Source organism: Symphalangus syndactylus, chromosome 5 (genome assembly GCF_028878055.3).
Source record: "Symphalangus syndactylus isolate Jambi chromosome 5, NHGRI_mSymSyn1-v2.1_pri, whole genome shotgun sequence".
Lineage (NCBI taxonomy): Eukaryota > Metazoa > Chordata > Mammalia > Primates > Hylobatidae > Symphalangus > Symphalangus syndactylus.
The window spans coordinates 127,308,711-127,326,238 of record NC_072427.2 but is presented as its reverse complement, the minus strand read 5'-3'; the positions used below and the strand labels follow the sequence as shown (position 1 = coordinate 127,326,238).

The 17,528-nt window shown below is 44.5% G+C and overlaps 1 protein-coding gene across 1 annotated transcript; it reads left to right on the top strand.

The window, feature by feature from the left end:
- Positions 1–4,891: 4,891 nt before the first annotated feature.
- On the top strand, positions 4,892–8,714 carry C5H15orf48 (chromosome 5 C15orf48 homolog). The gene is made up of 6 exons (XM_055279003.2): positions 4,892–5,132; positions 5,214–5,408; positions 5,523–5,582; positions 5,751–5,836; positions 7,138–7,198; positions 8,331–8,714. The coding sequence occupies exons 3-6, from the start codon at positions 5,547–5,549 to the stop codon at positions 8,397–8,399; spliced, it is 252 nt and encodes an 83-aa protein (XP_055134978.1). The 5' UTR covers positions 4,892–5,132; positions 5,214–5,408; positions 5,523–5,546; the 3' UTR covers positions 8,400–8,714.
- Positions 8,715–17,528: the final 8,814 nt, after the last annotated feature.

Below are 17,528 nucleotides of genomic sequence, written 5' to 3'. Positions count from 1 at the left end.
TTTCTTTTTATTATTTTATTCATAACATTTTTATTTTCTCTTGCTTGCTTTGTTGTAAGAACTTTGTCTATATAAAAAGCAAAATATGTGTTAGTCAACTGTTTAGATTATCAGTAAGGCTTCTGGTCAACACTGGATTATTAGTAGTTAAATACTGGGGGAGTCAAAAGTTATATGCAGATTCCTGACTATGTGGAAAGCAGGGGTGTGGAAGTTCCCCTAACTCCCAAGTTGTTCAAGGGTCAACTGTACTTGTTTTGGCGACAGTTTTTTGTTGTTGTTTTTTTAAGAAACAGGGTTTTGGGCCGGGCGCAGTGGCTCACATCTGTAATCCCAGCACTTTGGGAGGCCGAGGCAGGCGGATCACTTGAGGTCAGGAGTTTGAGACCAGCCTGGCCAACATGGTGAAATCCTGTCTTTACTAAAAATACAAAAAAAAAAAAATTAGCTGGGTGTGGTGATACATGCCTGTTAGTCCCAGCTACTCGAGAGGCTGAGGCAGGAGAATGGCTTGAACCCGGGAGGCGAAGGTTGCTGTGAGCTGAGATTGTGCCACTGCACTCCAGCCTGGACAACAGAGCAAGACTCCATCTCAAAAAAAAAAAAAAAAGAAACAGGGTTTTCCTCTGTTGCCCAGGCTGGAGTGCAGTGGCACAATCATAACTCACTGTAACCTCAAGCTCCTGTGCTCAGGCAATCCTCTCGCTTCAGCCTCCCAAGTAGCTAGGACTACAGGCCCACATCACCATACCCAGCTAATTATTAAAATTTTTTGTAGACTGGGCACAGTGGCTCGTGCCTGTAATCCCAGCACTTTGGGAGGCCAAGGTAGGTGGATCACCTGAGGTCAGGAGTTCAAAACCAGCCTGGCCAACATGGTAAAACCCTGTCTCTACTAAAAATACAAAAAATTAGTCGGGCGTGATGGGCCTGTGATCCCAGCTACTCAGGAGGCTGAGGCAAGAGAATTGCTTGAACCTGGGAGGCGGAGGTTGCAGTGGGCTGAGATTGCACCATTGCACTCCAGCCTGGGCAACAAGAATGAAACTCTGTCTCAAAAAAAAATTTGTAGAGTCTGGGTATGTTATCCAGGCTGGTCTCAAATTCCTGTCCTGGCCTTGAGTGACCCTCCCACCTCTGCCTCCCAAAGTGCTAGAATTGCAGGCCTGAGCCACGGCACCTGGCCAACAGAATTTATTGAGTAAATAATTCAAAATTGCTGCATTTGCCTTAATATTATTAATTGTAAAATATAAATGAGTCACCCAAAGCACAGTGCTATAATTCTTGAATCAGGGAAAGACCAAACTACATATTGACCTTGATCTCTCAAAAGCTTGATATACCCAGGCATTATGAAAAGGAAGAAAAGTGTGGCTTTCTGGGTTTAATTTTTATTGCTGCAAATAGGAATAAGCAGATCTTAAAGGTTATAAGGGCAAATTATATCTGTAACTACCTACCTATAATTTGTGAATTTTAAAAATGTTTATTTTAAACATTTCTAAACATACATAAAGAGTATAACAAACCCACACATACCTATCACCTACATTAAATAATTATTATTTTGTAAAATATTCATAATTTGTTTTTTAGTTGAAGTGTTTTTGCTTTTGTTTTTTTTGAGATGGAGTTTCGCTCTCGTTGCCCAGGTGGGAGTGCGATGATGCAGTCTCGACTCACTGCAACCTCCACCTCCCAGTTAAGTGGTTCTCCTTCCTCAGCCTCCCGAGTAGCTGGGATTATGGGATTACAGGCGCCCGCCACCACACCCGGCTAATTTTTTGTATTTTTAGTAGAGATGTTGGCCAGGCTGGTCTCAAACTCCTGACCTTAGGTGATCCACCCACCTCGGCCTCCCAAAGTGGTAGGATTACAGGCGTGAGCCACCGCACCTGACCTAGTTGAAGTATTTTAAAGTAAATCCCAGACATCATAATATTTCTTCCTTAAATATTTCCACATACAAGCTCTAAAAAAGGGAGAGGCCATTTAAAAAATATAACTGCCGGCCAAGCGCGGTGGCTCACGCCTATAATCCCAGCACTTTGGGAGGCCGAGGCGGGCTGATCACGAGGTCAAGAGATTGAGAACATCCTGGCCAACACAGTGAAACCCCGTCTCTACCAAAAATACAAAAATTAGCTGGGTGTGGTGGCAGGCACCTGTAGTCTCAGCTACTCGCGAGGCTGAGGCAGGAGAATCGCTTGAACCCTGGAGGCAGAGGTTGCAGTGAGCCAAAATACATATATATGTAGAAAACTGCAATACCATTATCAACACCTAACAAACTTAACAATATCCCTTTAATACCATCTAATGTCTGGATCCTATTTAAGTTCCCCACTTGCCCCCAAAATGTCTTTTTACAGTTGATTAGTCTTTTTGTATATTCAGATAAATACCCCACCTTTGGTAAGTTTTCTCAGACCCCCTTAGTTAGAATTAATCACCTTGGCAACAGATCATGCCTTGCGTTAGAGTTATTTATGGGCGCTAAATTGCAAGCACCTTGAAGTAACTGATTTGTGTCTTATTACTCTTTTTAATTCTGCTATGCCCCCATCCTTAGAATAATGTCTAGACTACTACAAAACTGCATTATATTTTGAAAAGAAATGGTACTGGCAAAGCACAGCTCTGTGTTTAAGGTCATTAATAGGCAATGGCTACACATTTTAATTTCAATTTTGAGGCCGGGCGCGGTGGCTCAAGCCTGTAATCCCAGCACTTTGGGAGGCCGAGGCGGGCGGATCACGAGGTCAGGAGATCGAGACCCTCCTGGCTAACACGGTGAAACCCCGTCTCTACTAAAAATACAAAAAATTAGCCGGGCGTGTTGGCGGGCGCCTGTAGTCCCAGCTACTTGGGAGGCTGAGGCGGGAGAATGGCGTGAACCCGGGAGGCGGAGCTTGCAGTGAGCCGAGATCGCGCCACTGCACTCCAGCCTGGGGGACAAAGAAAGACTCCGTCTCAAAAAAAAAAAAAAAAAAAAAAAAAAAATTTCAATTTTGGGCTCATGGAATACTAATGTAAGATTTCTTTCTTCTTCTCTCTCTTCGTCCTGTTTCTCTTTCTCTCTCCCTCCCTTCCTTCCATCCAAGAAAAACTTCTGTTTGTTAAAAACATGAGGCTTTTATGTAGAACCTTCTGACAGAAGTAGCCTTAGAAGTCTTTCATTAAAAGCCTTCTCTGATTCTAGGTAATACAAACCAAGGAGAATTAATGTTGAATTTTCTTTGAAGTATATAACGTAGATCCATCCAATCAGCAAATGTCTCTAGTTGCAGCCCTGGGGTTAAAGAGTAAGAACCCTTGCCAGAGTAAGGGAGTGGGAAACTACATTTATGATCGGCCTTACATAAAACGAATCTTTGAGGCCGGGCGTGGTGGTTCACACCTATAATCCTAGCACTTTAGGAGGCTGATGGGGGCGGATCACCTGAGGTCAGGAGTTCTAAACTAGCCTGAACAACATGGCAAAACCTTTCTCTACTAAAAATACAAAAATTAGCTGGGCATGGTGGCACATGCCTGTATTCCCAGAGGCCCAGGAGACTGAGGCCTGAGAATCGCTTGAGCCCAGGAAATAGAGATTGCAGTGAGCCAAGATCACACCACTGCACTCCAGCCAGGGTGACAGAGCGAGACTCTGGCTCAAAAAAAAAAAAAAAAAAAAACAAAACAAAAAACCAAATCTTTGCATATAGTAACTATTTATTGAGTGCCTACTACAAGCAGGGCAGAATGCTTTACATATATTCTAACATTTTTTCCAACTCTCTCTCCCGCTAGTTTTGCCCCCATTTTGCAGATATATAAACTGAAACTCATGAAGGTTAAGTAGTTTACTTAAAGTCAGCTATTAATAATAAGTATAGCAGGGGCAGGCTCTGAACTCAGGTCCATTTGACTGCAAAACCCAGGTTTAGAACGAAAATGGGGTTGAAACAGAGCAGGGTCTAGCCAATTTCAGGGAACGTTAAGATGTTGCCTTTTAATTTTAACTTACAGCTTGAACTTCAAACTGTTTGTTTTAAAATAACTGGTCCTTTACTTATTGCAGTATTTAACAGAGGGGTGCAGACAGAACCATGATGTTGGGCACCAGACAGACCTGCGTTCTGATGGCATCGCCGCCACTTACCAGTGACGTGACTAGAGCCTCTCTGAGTCTTAATAAGACTTTGCACCCACCTTGCCGAGGGGAATCTGGCTCAGTGTCTGGCACACACAGCCCCTGGCTCTGTGAAATTGTTACCATTGCAGCCGCCTGCAAACTGCAAAGTGAGGTTGCTGGCTTAGAGGAGAGTTAGGAGGGAACCCAAAGACTAAACCAGCCGGCAGGGTCGTTTGCAGAAAGACCTTTTCCTGACAACCTGCCCAGCTGATTCTTTTGTTTGTTCTCCCTCGACCTCAGGTTTTTGTTTTATTGTGGTTTTTTTGTTTGTTTGTTTTTGTTTTTTTAGCAGAAAAAGTCAGGACGCCCTGGGAGTTATTCTGAAATAAACTTTACAATTTAATTTTAATTATCTCCATAGGTGCACAGCACCACATTTTGGAACTTTTAATATGATTGGATTAATTCTAATTTACCCGCCTGCACCTGGGAGCCTCTCCTGGGACCCTCGGGTCTGCGGCTCATTTTTCCGGACCCCTTTTTATTGTTTGCTTATTTGCTTATTTAAATATTTTGTTTTATTGTATTTTATTTAATACAGGGTCTCGCTCTGTTGCCCAGGCTGGAATACAGTGATGTAATCTTGGCTCACTGCAACCTCAAAGGCCTGGACTCAAGCGATTCTCTTGCCTCACCCTCCTCAGTAGCTGGGACTGCAGGCAAGCACCACCACGCCCGCTAATTTTTTTTTTTTTTTTTTAGTAGAGACGTGGTTTCGTCATGTTGGCCAGGCTGGACTCGAGTGATCCTCCTGCCTTCAGCCTCCCAAAGTGTTGGGATTACAGTCCTGAGCCACCGCGCCAGGCCCGGATACCCTTTTAGAAGGGTTGGCTTTCCCTCAGGCCTTGGCTATTAGCGCTCCCCTCTTAGGGGGTTCCACCTCCTACTCCCCAAACCTCTAAACTCCTCACAAGCGCCAGGGGTGGCCAAGAGCGACCGGGGTCGGCAGGTAAGGAAGACCGCGGCGAGCGGCAGGGGGCGCCAGCGCCCGCGTTCGGCCGCTTCACGTCAGCCGCACAATGTCCTGCAGGGGGCGCCCGGGAGCCGCGTGTCCAACGGGGAAAGCGAGTCAGGTACCTCGCGCTCCCCGCCCCAGGCGCGTGACCAGAGCGTGCTGACCCGGCCCACCCGGGGCGGTTGTGGTCGCTATATATAAGGTGAGGAGGCCGCCGGCCCGTTCGGTTCCGGGCGTTACCATCGTCCGTGCGCACCGCTCCGCGTCCAGGTGAGTCTCCCATCTGCAGAGACGCGGACGCGCCGGCCCGCAGTTGGCCTGCGGAGCGCGGTGGACGGTTTGGCGCCCACCAGGCGATCAATACTTTGGATTTTTAATTTCTAGATTTGGCAGTTCTTCGCTGAAGTCATGAGCTTTTTCCAACTCCTGATGAAAAGGAAGGAAGTAAGTTTTAAAAACAATTGAAAATCTTGACTAAAGTTTTAATTTTTAAAGATGAAAAGATGGCACAGATTTTGAAAAAAGTATAAAATAAATATAGCTGTTTTGCTGTATTTCAAATATTTCATATTGAAGTGTCCGAATGTGTCCCCTCCACCTGTTATCTGTTAGCTCATTCCCTTGGTGGTGTTCGTGAGTGTGGCGGCGGGTGGAGCCTCATCTTTCGCTGTGTATTCTCTTTGGAAAACCGATGTGATGTAAGTAGGTCTCAATTTATAAAAACGTTTTTGGCAGTGTTTGGATGACCTTTAGTTTATGAAATGTATAAGTTTCCTATTTTTTTCCCATGGATAAGAATGCCAAATTGTGAACTGGGAGTCAGGGTTAAAAAGCATCTTTTATCAGAAAACTCCTATGATATTGTCTACCAATGGGTCAGAAAATGAAAATTAGAAAAAAAATAAAAAAAAAAACCAAAGACAAAAAATTTAAAAACCGGCCGGGCGCGGTGGCTCAAGCCTGTAATCCCAGCACTTTGGGAGGCCGAGGCGGGCAGATCACGAGGTCAGGAGATCGAGACCATGGTGAAATCCCGTGTCTACTAAAAATACAAAAAATTAGCCGGACGTGTTGGTGGGCGCCTGTAGTCCCAGCTACTCGGGAGGCTGAGGCAGGAGAACGGCGTGAACCTGGGAGACGGAGCTTGCAGTGAGCCGAGATCGCGCCACTGCACTCCAGCCTGGAGGACAGAGCAAGACTCCGTCTCAAAAAAAAAAAAAAAAAAAAATTTAAAAACCCGTGATATTAATCAAATTAGTTTATTTCTTGTGTTTATTCTTTTACCCATTGGCCGTTCTCCACTCTCCGGCAGTGAAGTAAAGCTTGTTTTTTTTTGTTTAAGTTTTGAAATTTAAAGTTCTTCAGTGGTTTTGGGAGATATATATCATAAAACAATCATTTTAATTAAAATTTTAAATTTTAGCTTATTAGATTTTTACTAATGTGGTAGAATTGATAGATTCAGTTGTCTATGATGAACCTAATCTCAACTTTGGGTAGAAGAAAGTAAAAAACAAAAACATGTATCCTGGAATATGAGGAAAAGATAAACTTGAAACTGATGGAGGCTGGTGCAGGGCTGGAGAGGGCAGTCCTCTAACCCGCTGGCAGAGGGGCCTAGAGCCCTGGAGTTCACCACCTTCGGAGTTCAACCTGCCCCTCCCACAGACTGAGATAAGAACATTATTGCATGTCCTTAGCTTAGCAGTTCTGCTCCCATGGTTATTTGGTTTGTGGGATCCTTCCCCAATGTAGCCCAATCAAGAGAATATGGACCTCCTACCCTTTAGAGGAACTGATGCTTAATGTTTGAGCCACACCATGAAACTCCCCTAGAGAATTTTCCATCAATTTTAGTTACTACTGATGGTTCCTGATCATTAGCAGACAAATGCCTTAGTATGAGACTGGTTTTGTCCCTAGCATGTTTATAGACCCAGTATCAGTGTTGGTTTAAATTCACATACTTTAATGTTTAATTGGCTTTGTTTAATTTTAGCCTTGATCGAAAAAGAAATCCAGAACCTTGGGAAACTGTGGACCCTACTATACCTCAAAAGGTATTGTTAAATTAAAAATAAATGATTTCCATTTTGCCCAAACCTTAGCACCTTTGTTAGCAAAATAGATTTAGTACCTTGCGCTTATTGTGTAACTTAGATCAATTGTGCCTTCATCGAGTAATTAAAGTGAGGAGATTTTGAGAGCCTACTCTATGCCAGGAGCGTTGTCCATCCACTCACGAGAAGCATATACACTTTTGGAACTTATGGCTCACATAATACCTGGCAAACTTAAAAATCTGGATACTGGCCAGGCACGGTGTCTCACACCTGTAATGCCAACACTTTGGGAGGCCGAGGCGGGTGGATCACTTGAAGTCAGAAGTTCGAGACCAGCTTGGCCAACATGGTAAAATTCCATCTTTACTAAAAATACAAAAATTAGCTGGGTGTAGTGGCACGCACCTATAAACCCAGCTACTGGAGAGACTGAGGCACGAAAATTGCTTGAACCTGGGAGGCAGAGGCTGCAGTGAGTTGCAATTGTGCCACTGCACTCCAGCCTGGGCAACACAGCAAGACTGTCTTAAAAAAAAAAAAAAATCTGGATACTGCTAAGTGACAGGGCACATGTGTTTGATCTTTCCCTCTGATCCCATAACACTTAGGAGCCCAAGGGCTTTTTAAAAAGATGGACAGATAGAAACCAGTTCACATTACTATTTTGTGCATGTTTTAGATATGGAAAGAGGTAGGTACAAACACAATGGTGATGCTTTTTCTAAAGGGGAGTGTGGACAAATCCGAAAGAGGGACATGCAAATGAAAGTCAAATTTTAGGCCGGGCGCGGTGGCTTACGCCTGTAATCCCAGCACTTTGGGAGGCCGAGGCGGGCGGATCATGAGGTCAGGAGATCGAGACCATTCTGGCTAACACAGTGAAACCCCGTCTCTACTAAAAATACAAAAAATTAGCCGGGCGAGGTGGCGGGCGCCTGTAGTCCCAGCTACTGGGGAGGCTGAGGCAGGAGAATGGCGTGAACCCCGGGGGGTGGAGCCTGCAGTGAGCCAAGATCGCGCCACTGCACTCCAGTCTGGGTGACAGCGAGACTCTGTCTCAAAAAAAAAAAAAAAAAAAAAAAAGTCAAATTTTTAACAAAAGGGTTTTTTTTTCCTTTTTTCCCTTCAGCTTATAACAATCAACCAACAATGGAAACCCATTGAAGAGTTGCAAAAGGTCCAAAGGGTGACCAAATGACCAGCCCTCGCCTCTTTCTTCTGAAGAGTACTCTATAAATCTAGTGGAAACATTTGTGCACAAACTAGATTCTGGACACCAGTGTGCGGAAATGCTTCTGCTACATTTTTAGGGTTTGTCTACATTTTTTGGGCACTGGATAAGGAATTAAAGGAGTGCAGCAATAATTGCACTGTCTAAAAGTTTGTGCTTATTTTCTTGTAAATTTGAATATTACATATTGAAATTTTTTATGATCTATGAATATTTTTCTTAAAATTTACAAAGCTTTGTAAATTAGATGGTCTTTAATAAAATGCCATTTGTGCAAGATTTCTCAAAGTTTAGATATATATTTAAATGGAAAAGAAAACATTTTTATAGGAGAAAAATACATTTGAACCATGAAATTTCATCTTTTAAATAACATCCAGTACAGATTTCTGCATAAGCTTTTTTTTTCAAGTTCATTCATTCACTAGTAGTTTATTGAGCACCTACTATTTGCAGTATAGCTAACGAAGCCAGAATTTGGTGGGATATGAATAAAAGATGGTAAGTACAATGAGGAAAATGAAGTGGGGATGAGGTTGGAGACTCTCATGAGGATTGACCTTGGAGGAAGTGCTGGGATTCTGGAGGTGAATTGGAATGCAAGGCATACTGAGATCTGCCCTAAAGATGCCAAGCCAGGCCGGGCGCGGTGGCTCACGCCTGTAATCCCAGCACTTTGGGAGGCTGAGGCGGGCAGATCACGAAGTCAGGAGATCGAGACCATCCTGGCTAACATGGTGAAACCCCGTCTCTACTAAAAATACAAAAAATTAGCCGGGCGCAGTGGCGGGCGCCTGTAGTCCCAGCTACTCGGGAGGCTAAGGCAGGAGAATGGCGTGAACCCGGGAGGTGGAGCTTGCAGTGAGCCGAGATCACGCCACTGCACTGTAGCCTGGGTGACAGAGTGAGACTCCGTCTCAAAAAAAAAAAAAAAAAAAAAATGCCAAGCCATACTGTGATGTTCTTGTGGGGACTAGGGAGGGGAAAATGAGGAGCCTTGCCAGCGCTCTTCAGAGTTTGGGGCCACTCTTCTCTCTGGCCAATGGTAACGTGAAGGCTGAAGATACATTCATATCCAACATGCCCCTGGGCTCCCCTGCCTGTCCCTAAAAATAAGAAGAAAGTTGCTTTTCATTAACTTTTTTTTAAAAAATGGAGATATAATTCACATGTCATAGTATTCACCCATTTAAATTGCACAATTCAGTGGTTTTTAGCATATTCACCAAGTTGTGCAACCATCTCCATCTAATTTCAGAACATTTTCCTCACCCCAGAAAGAACTCTGTACCATTAGCAGTCATTTCCCTAGTCCCAACCCGTCTGCTCCCAGCCCCAGGGAAATACTAATAAACTGTCTCTATGGATATGCCCATTCTGGACATCTCATGTAAATGGAATCAGACAATATGTGACCTTTGGGTTTGGCTCCTTTAACTTGGTATAGTGTTTTTAAGAGTCATCTCTGTTGTACCATGTTTATATTATCAGTATTTCATTACTTTTTCTGACGGTACTCTTCCAATGTAAGGAAATGCCATTTTTGTTCATTGGTAAGTTGATAAACATTTGGGTTTCTGCTTTTTGGCTATTATGAATAATGCTGCTATGAACAGCCATGTGCAAATTTTTGTGTGGCCATATATTTTTGGTTCTCCTAAGCAGGTACCTAAGTTCGTTAACTTTTTTTTTTTTTTTTTTTGAGACGGGGTCTTGCTGTGTCACCCAGACTAGACAGGCTGGAGTGCAGTGGCACCATCTCACAACCTCTGCCTCCTGGGCTCAAGCAATTCTCATGCCTCAGCCTCCCGAGTAGCTGGGATTACAGGCATGCGCCACCACCACACCTGGCTAATTTTTAACTTTTTTTTTTTTTTTTTTTTTTTTTTTTTTTTTTTTTTTGAGACGGAGTCTCGCTCTGTCGCCCAGGCTGGAGTGCAGTGGCGCAATCTCGGCTCACTGCAAGCTCCGCCTCCCGGGTTCAAGCCATTCTCCTGCCTCAGCCTCCCGAGTACCTGGGACTACAGGCGCCCACCACCACGCCCGGCTAATTTTTTGTATTTTTAGTAGAGACAGGGTTTCACTGTGTTAGCCAGGATGGTCTCGATCTCCTGACCTCGTGATCCGCCCGCCTCGGCCTCCCAAAGTGCTGGGATTACAGGCGTGAGCCACCGCGCCCGGCCAATTTTTGTATTTTTAGTAGAGGCAGGGTTTTGCCATGTTGGCCAGGCTGGTCCTGAACTCCTGACCTCAAGTGATCCACCTGCCTGATCACTTGAGGAAAGGAGTGATTCCTTCCCTCCCCATTGGATCATGGCTAACACCCCTATAACAAAAGACAGGTTAACCAGAAAAAGCGTAACAAACTTATAGTTTTACTTGACATAGTAGCCTTCAGAATGAAGACCCAAAGATATAGGGAAAACTGTTCATTTTTATGCTTATGTTCAATGAAAAGTCGATGTAGAAATATGACTGGACATGTAGAAATATGGACAACAAGGATATGGTCCTAATGCTATCAGAATAGACTGCATGGGGAAGCTCACCAAGGCCTGTCTGCAGCATTTCCTCCTGCCAGGTGGGGGTAGGATCCCTCTGGAATGAGTGTCTTAATTTCTTTATGGCCAGCTGTTACATAGAAAGGTGGGGGAAATTTAAGAGCAATATATTTAGGTTTTATGGCTGGCTTTCAGGAAAAGGGATTCTAGCTTCTATGGCCGGTCTTGGAGAAGAGGAATTCTAGTTTCTATGGTTCACCTGGGGAAGAATCAGGGGCAACAGACAGGAGGGCAGAGAAATTTTGCTTCTGCGGCCTTCATTCGGGGTATCATTTTTTGGGCTCCAGCTTTACCTTCACAGCAATAAAAAATAACTAGGTTTTGCCAGGAACTTGGCAACTCTGAGAGGATTAAAGCAAGACTGCTGCCAACTTCTATTGCTTCCTTATCACCTCAAGTCGTCTCAGATGAAAGTCTCTGATAGTTGATCTCAAGGAATTACACGTAGCAATTGAGAAGCACATTTTTATTTCTTAAGCTTCTAAAGTCGAATGTAATATCATTTGCACAAATAAAAATTAACAGTTCGTCAACTAAGAGAGCAAAGTATAGAGTGTTTTTCAAGGGATGACTGTGGCTTTCAACTTACAAACCTCATTAAAATGTGGTGGTGTGAGGCCGGGCGCGGTGGCTCAAGCCTGTAATCCCAGCACTTTGGGAGGCCGAGGCGGGTGGATCACGAGGTCAGGAGATCGAGACCATCCTGGCTAACACGGTGAAACCCCGTCTCTACTAAAAAATACAAAAAAATTAGCCGGGCGTGCTGGCGGGCGCCTGTGGTCCCAGCTACTCGGGAGGCTGAGGCAGGAGAATGGCGTGAACCCAGGAGGTGGAGGTTGCGGTGAGCCGAGATCGCGCCACCGCACTCCAGCCTGGGGGACAGAGAAAGACTCCGTCTCAAAAAAAAAAAAAAAAAAAAAAAAAAAAAAAATGTGGTGGTGTGAACATGGCAATGGGAGGTACTCTTCTGCAGGTTTAGGAAGGAGAGGCCAAAAGCAATGTTGATGCTTAAATTTCAAAAGATTTGGGTTTTGTTGTTTTGTTCTTAGCATTTCCCTCATTTTATTTTGAAATTTTTCAAATATGCAGAGAAGTTGAAAGATAGATACTCACACTTCTTATCAATTAACATTTTGCCACATTTGCTGTATCTCCCTGTGTATGTATGCTTTTCAAAAATTAACTCGTTGAGGCCAGGTGCAGTGGCTCATGCCTGTAATCCCAACACTTTGGGAGGCTGAGGCGGGCAGATGGCTTGAGCCCAGGAGTTTGAGACCAGTGTGGACAACATGGCGAAACATCTCCACTAAAAATGCAAAAATTAGCCAGGTGTGGTGGCACACACCTGTGGTCCCAGCTACTTGGGAGGATCACCTGACCCTGGGAGGTCAAGGCTGCAGAGAGCCTTGATCTCATGCCACTGCACTCCAGCCTGGGCAACCCAAGTGAGACCCTGTCTCAAAAGAAAAAAAAAAAGCGTTGAGAACAAGTTACAGACATAAGGCTTTTTTCCCTAAAAATTTAAGCATGTACTCACTGCCTAAGATAAAGGACATTCTAGCTGACTAGAATACCATTATCATCCCTAAGAAAGTTAACATTAATTCAATAATATCACCTATCATAAATATGATAGTGATATCATAAATATCACCTTTTTTTCCTCTAATTGTCTCAAAAATATTCTTTATATCTGTATCTTAAAATCCAGAATCATCTAATCCAAGGTTTACTTGTTGCATTTGTCTAAGTTGTACTGAGTACTTGACTGACTTGTGGTCATGAAAATGACTCCAAATCAGCTTTTATAGAACAGCCATCTCTACAGATAATGAGAACATTATCCGGATAACATTCTCTTACATGCAGACTTTACAATTTTTTATTTACAATCTAATAATGATGTATTTTCATGTAGTTTATAAGAGGTTGTACAATTGATGGGCACTCACTGTGTGCTAGATGCTGTGCTGGCCTTGAGGCTCTGACAGCTTAGGAAAGGGAGACACATGTAAACAGCATGAGAGCAGCGCCAGGACAATAAAGCAAGGACAGGAGTAAGCACGTGGTATGAAGGAAAGCTTCCCAAAGAAGGTGGATCCCTGAAAGTCTACTTGGGCTAATTTCATTTTTTTTTTTTTTTTTTTTTTTTTTTTTTGAGACCGAGTCTCGCTCTGTCGCCCAGGCTGGAGTGCAGTGGCGCAATCTCAGCTCACTACAAGCTCCGCCTCCCGGGTTCACGCCATTCTCCTGCCTCAGCCTCTCCCAGTAGCTGGGACTACAGGCGCCCGCCACCATGCCCGGATAATTTTTTGTATTTTTAGTAGAGACGGGGTTTCACCGTGGTCTCGATCTCCTGACCTCGTGATCCGCCCGCCTTGGCCTCCCAAAGTGCTGGGATTACAAGCGTGAGCCACCGCGCCCGGCTTGGGCTAATTTCTTGAAAAAAAAAAAAAAAAAAAAAAATCATCATCCTCACAAGTCAGCAAGGCAATTGAAGTAGAGGCACATTTTTACCAAGACAGAGCCACCTAAAGTAGCATGATGTCTCTTGGAAACTTGGAGTAGATTAATACAGGGTTTTTTTTTTTTTTTTGAGACAGGGTCTCACTTTCGTTGCCCAGGCTGGAGTGCAGTGGTGCAATTACAGCTCACTGCAGCCTCGACCTCCCCAGCTCAAGTGATCCTCCCACCTCAGCCTCCTAAGTAGCTGGGATTACAGGCTAGAGACTGAGTTTCGGCATGTTGGCCAGGCTGGCCTCAAACTCCTCGCATCAAGCAATCCTCCTGCCTTCGCCTCTGAAATTGCTGGGATTACAGGCATAAGCCATCCTACCTGACCAATACAGAGAATTTTTAATATTAAGAGAGATAATTGGAGAAAAAGAAGTAGGTGGAATGTGTAGGACATTTGTGCTATTATCTTGCAGGCACAAAGGAACCAGAAAAGGATTTTACGTTGAGGGAGGAGGTAATAGTCTACTGCCAGGGGTGTCCAATCTTTTGGCTTCCCTGGGCCACATTGGAAGAAGAATATTCTTGGGCCACACATAAAATACACTAACAAAATCGCAAAAAAAAAAAAAAAACAACTCAATGTTTTAAGAAAGTTTACAAATTTGTGCTGGGTCACATTTGAAGCTGTCCTGGGCCTCATGCAGCCTGAAGGAATCAGGTTGGACAAGCTTGGTCTACTCAATGGGGAGTTGGCAACAGCAACTGGAAGCAGATGCAGACAATGTGTGCTGAAAGGAACTTTGGTTGCAGGCCAGAGACCAGTTGCTGCCATGGTCCAGGGGTCAATGATGAGGGCCATGACTAACCAAAGCCGTGGTGGAGGGGATAAAAGAAAGGATGCGTTTGCAAGAAATTGGGGAGAAATAAATGGCAGAACCTCATTAAATGAAGACTCACTGGATGCAGCTGGGGATGTTCACAATGACTCCCAGATTTCTCACCTGCAGGGTTGGGTGGCTGGTGGTGCCAACATAGAAATGCAGGAGAGCCGGGCGCAGTGGCTCACGCCTATAATCCCAGCACTTTGGGAGGCTGAGATGGGTGGATCACGAGGTCAGGAGTTCAAGACCAGCCTGACCAACATGGTGAAATCCCGTCTCTACTAAAACTACAAAAATTAACCGGGCCTGGTGGTGCATGCCTGTAATCCCAGCTACTCGAGAGGCTGAGACAGGAGAATCGCTTGAACTCAGGGGGTGGAGGTTGCAGGAGAGAGATCACACCATTGCACTCCAGCCTGGGCAACAGAGTGAGACTCCATCTCAAAAAATAAAAATAAAAATAAAATTTAAAAATTAAAAAAAGATGCAGGAGAAAAAACTGGAATGTGGGGAGGAGTGGATAAAGAAGAAAATAAGTTAGGCTTTGGAATTGTTCGCTGGAGAGCCCAGAGAGCCATCTAGATGCTACCCCTGGAAATAGGTTAAAGAGTGGTAAAACCAGGGGCATGGACGAGATGGCCTACGGAGGGCTTCTAGAGTGAAATGAAGATTGAAATGAAGACTATAAGAGGCAGGCGAGAAAGAGGATCCATCTATGATGGGGATTGAGGAGAGATCGATAGGGAAGGAGGAGAGATGTGGTGTGGAGGAGCCCAGAGAGGAGGAAGTGCTTTTCCCAGTCAGGAGGCTGCTGCTGGTTGCAATGAAACCAAAGCCCAGAGTCCTTCCAGTTTTATGGTGTTGAGCTTTAAGCAAACATCTGTAATTCTCTTTTACATACAAATCAAATATTATGCTTTCTGAGCAAAAAAGTTAATATCACATTCCACATCACTAGAAACTGGAGTGAGAGCTTATCATTTTTCATTTTCTTGAAGAAATTATTTTACATTTTAGTTGAGACTGTGGTAGAGAATGAAATTACAGGCTCAGAAATCAGGCTGCTCTGCCACTTACTTCGTTGCTTTGGAAAAGCCTCAGGTTCCTCAACTGTAAAACTGGGCCAGTGGGGCCGGGTGCGGTGGCTCACGCCTGTAATCCCAGCACTTTGGGAGGCCGAGGGGGGCAGATCACGAGGTCAAGAGATCGAGACCATCCTGGCCAACATGGTGAAACCCTGTCTCTACTAAAATAACAATGACAAAAAAAAAAAAAAATTAGCTGGGTGTGGTGGCGCACGCCTGTAGTCCCAGCTACTCAGGAGGCTGAGGCAGGTGAATTGCTTGAAACTGGGAGGCAGAGGTTGTAGTTAGCCAAGATCACGCCACTGCACTCCAGCCTGCGACAGAGTGAGACTCCATCTCAAAAAAAAAAAAAAAAAAATAGGCTAGTTCAGGCCAGGCGCAGTGGCTCACACCTGTAATCCCAGCACTTTGGAAGGCTGAGGCTGGGTCACTTGAGCTCGGGAGCTGTTAGACATAGGTTTGTGGAGAAAAGAAAGAGATCAGATTGTTACTGTGTCTGTGTAGAAAGAAGTAGACATAGGAGACTCCATTTTGTTCTGTACTAAGAGAAATTCTTCTGCCTTGAGATGCTGTTAATCTATAACCTTACCCCCAACCTGAAACATGTGCTGTGTCAACTCAGGGTTAAATGGATTAAGGGCTGTGCAAGATGTGCTTTGTTAAACAGATGCTTGAAGGCAGCATCACTCCCTAATCTCAAGTACCCAGGGACACAAAAACTGTGGAAGGCTGCAGGGACCTCTGCCTAGGAAAGCCAGGCATTGTCCAAGGTTTCTCCCCATGTGATAGTCTGAAATATGGCCTCGTGGGAAGGGAAAGACCTGACCGTCCCCCAGCCTGACACCGTATAGGGTCTGTGTTGAGGAGGATTAGTACAAGAGGAAGGAATGCCTCTTTGCAGTTGAGACAAGAAGAAGGCATCTGTCTCCTGCCCGTCCCTGGGCAATGGAATGTCTTGGTATAAAACCCGATTGTATGTTCCATCTGCTGAGATAGGGGAAAACCGCCTTAGGGCTGGAGGTGGGACATGTGGGCAGCAATGCTCTGTAAGGCATTGGGATGTTTATGTGTATGCATATCTAAAGCACAGCACTTAATTCTTTACCTTGTCTATGATGCAGAGACCTTTGTTCACGTGTTTATCTGCTGAACTTCTCTCCACTATTATCCCATGACCCTGACACATCCCCCTCTCCGAGAAACACCCAAGAATGATGAATAAATACTAAGGGAACTCAGAGGCCAGCGGGATCCTCCATATGCTGAACGCTGGTCCCCTGGGCCCCCTTATTTCTTTCTCTATACTTTGTGTCTTTTTCTTTTCCAAGTCTCTCGTTCCACCTAACGAGAAACACCCACAGGTGTGGAGGGGCAACCCACCCCTTCATAGGTTCATTTTTCTGGTGAGAATATCCATTTCTTCTTTTCTTTTTCTTTTTTTTTTTTTTTTTTTTTGAGACGGAGTCTCACTCTGTTGCCCAGGCTGGAGTGCAGTGGTGCAGTCTCGGCTCACTGCAACATCTGCCTTCTGGGTTCAAGTGATTCTTCTGCCTCAGCCTCCCGAGTAGCTGGGACTACAGGCATGCGCCACCACACCCGGCTAATTTTTGTATTTTTAGTAGAGACGAGGTTTCACCAAGTTGATTAGGCTGGTCTTAAACTCCTGATCCTAAAACTGCTGTATGTGTTTAGGATTACATTCCATGAGTGGTAGCATTGCCTGTTTCAAATCCATGCATACCCAGCTCTGTTTGAAATCTATGCATACCCGGGGACTCCAGCCCACCTTTGGTTCACAACGCTCCAGTTACAAACCTTTTAGAGAGAGTGCACACACAGCTGTAGATAAATGCATCCCATATTCACTCTCACCTACATAGATACCTAGCTTAAAATAAAAACCCGGGCACACATAACACATATAGATGATCTCACAACCAGAAAAGACGTAACAAAAACATACATATCTCCTTAGAAATAAGGCCCGGCACGGTGGCTCACAATCAGTAATCCCAGCACTGTGGGAGGCCGAAGTGGGCAGATCACTGGAGCCCAGGAGTTTGAGACCAGCCTGGCCAACATAGGGAAACCCCATCTCTACTAAAAATACAA

Excerpts from the sequence above, each read along its gene's own strand:
- C5H15orf48 (XM_055279003.2), top strand. The coding sequence starts at position 5,547 with ATGAGCTTTTTCCAACTCCTGATGAAAAGGAAGGAA. Across the intron at positions 5,583-5,750 it reads TCCTGATGAAAAGGAAGGAA|CTCATTCCCTTGGTGGTGTT; the intron begins GTAAGTTTTAAA and ends GTTATCTGTTAG. Across the intron at positions 5,837-7,137 it reads CTTTGGAAAACCGATGTGAT|CCTTGATCGAAAAAGAAATC; the intron begins GTAAGTAGGTCT and ends GTTTAATTTTAG.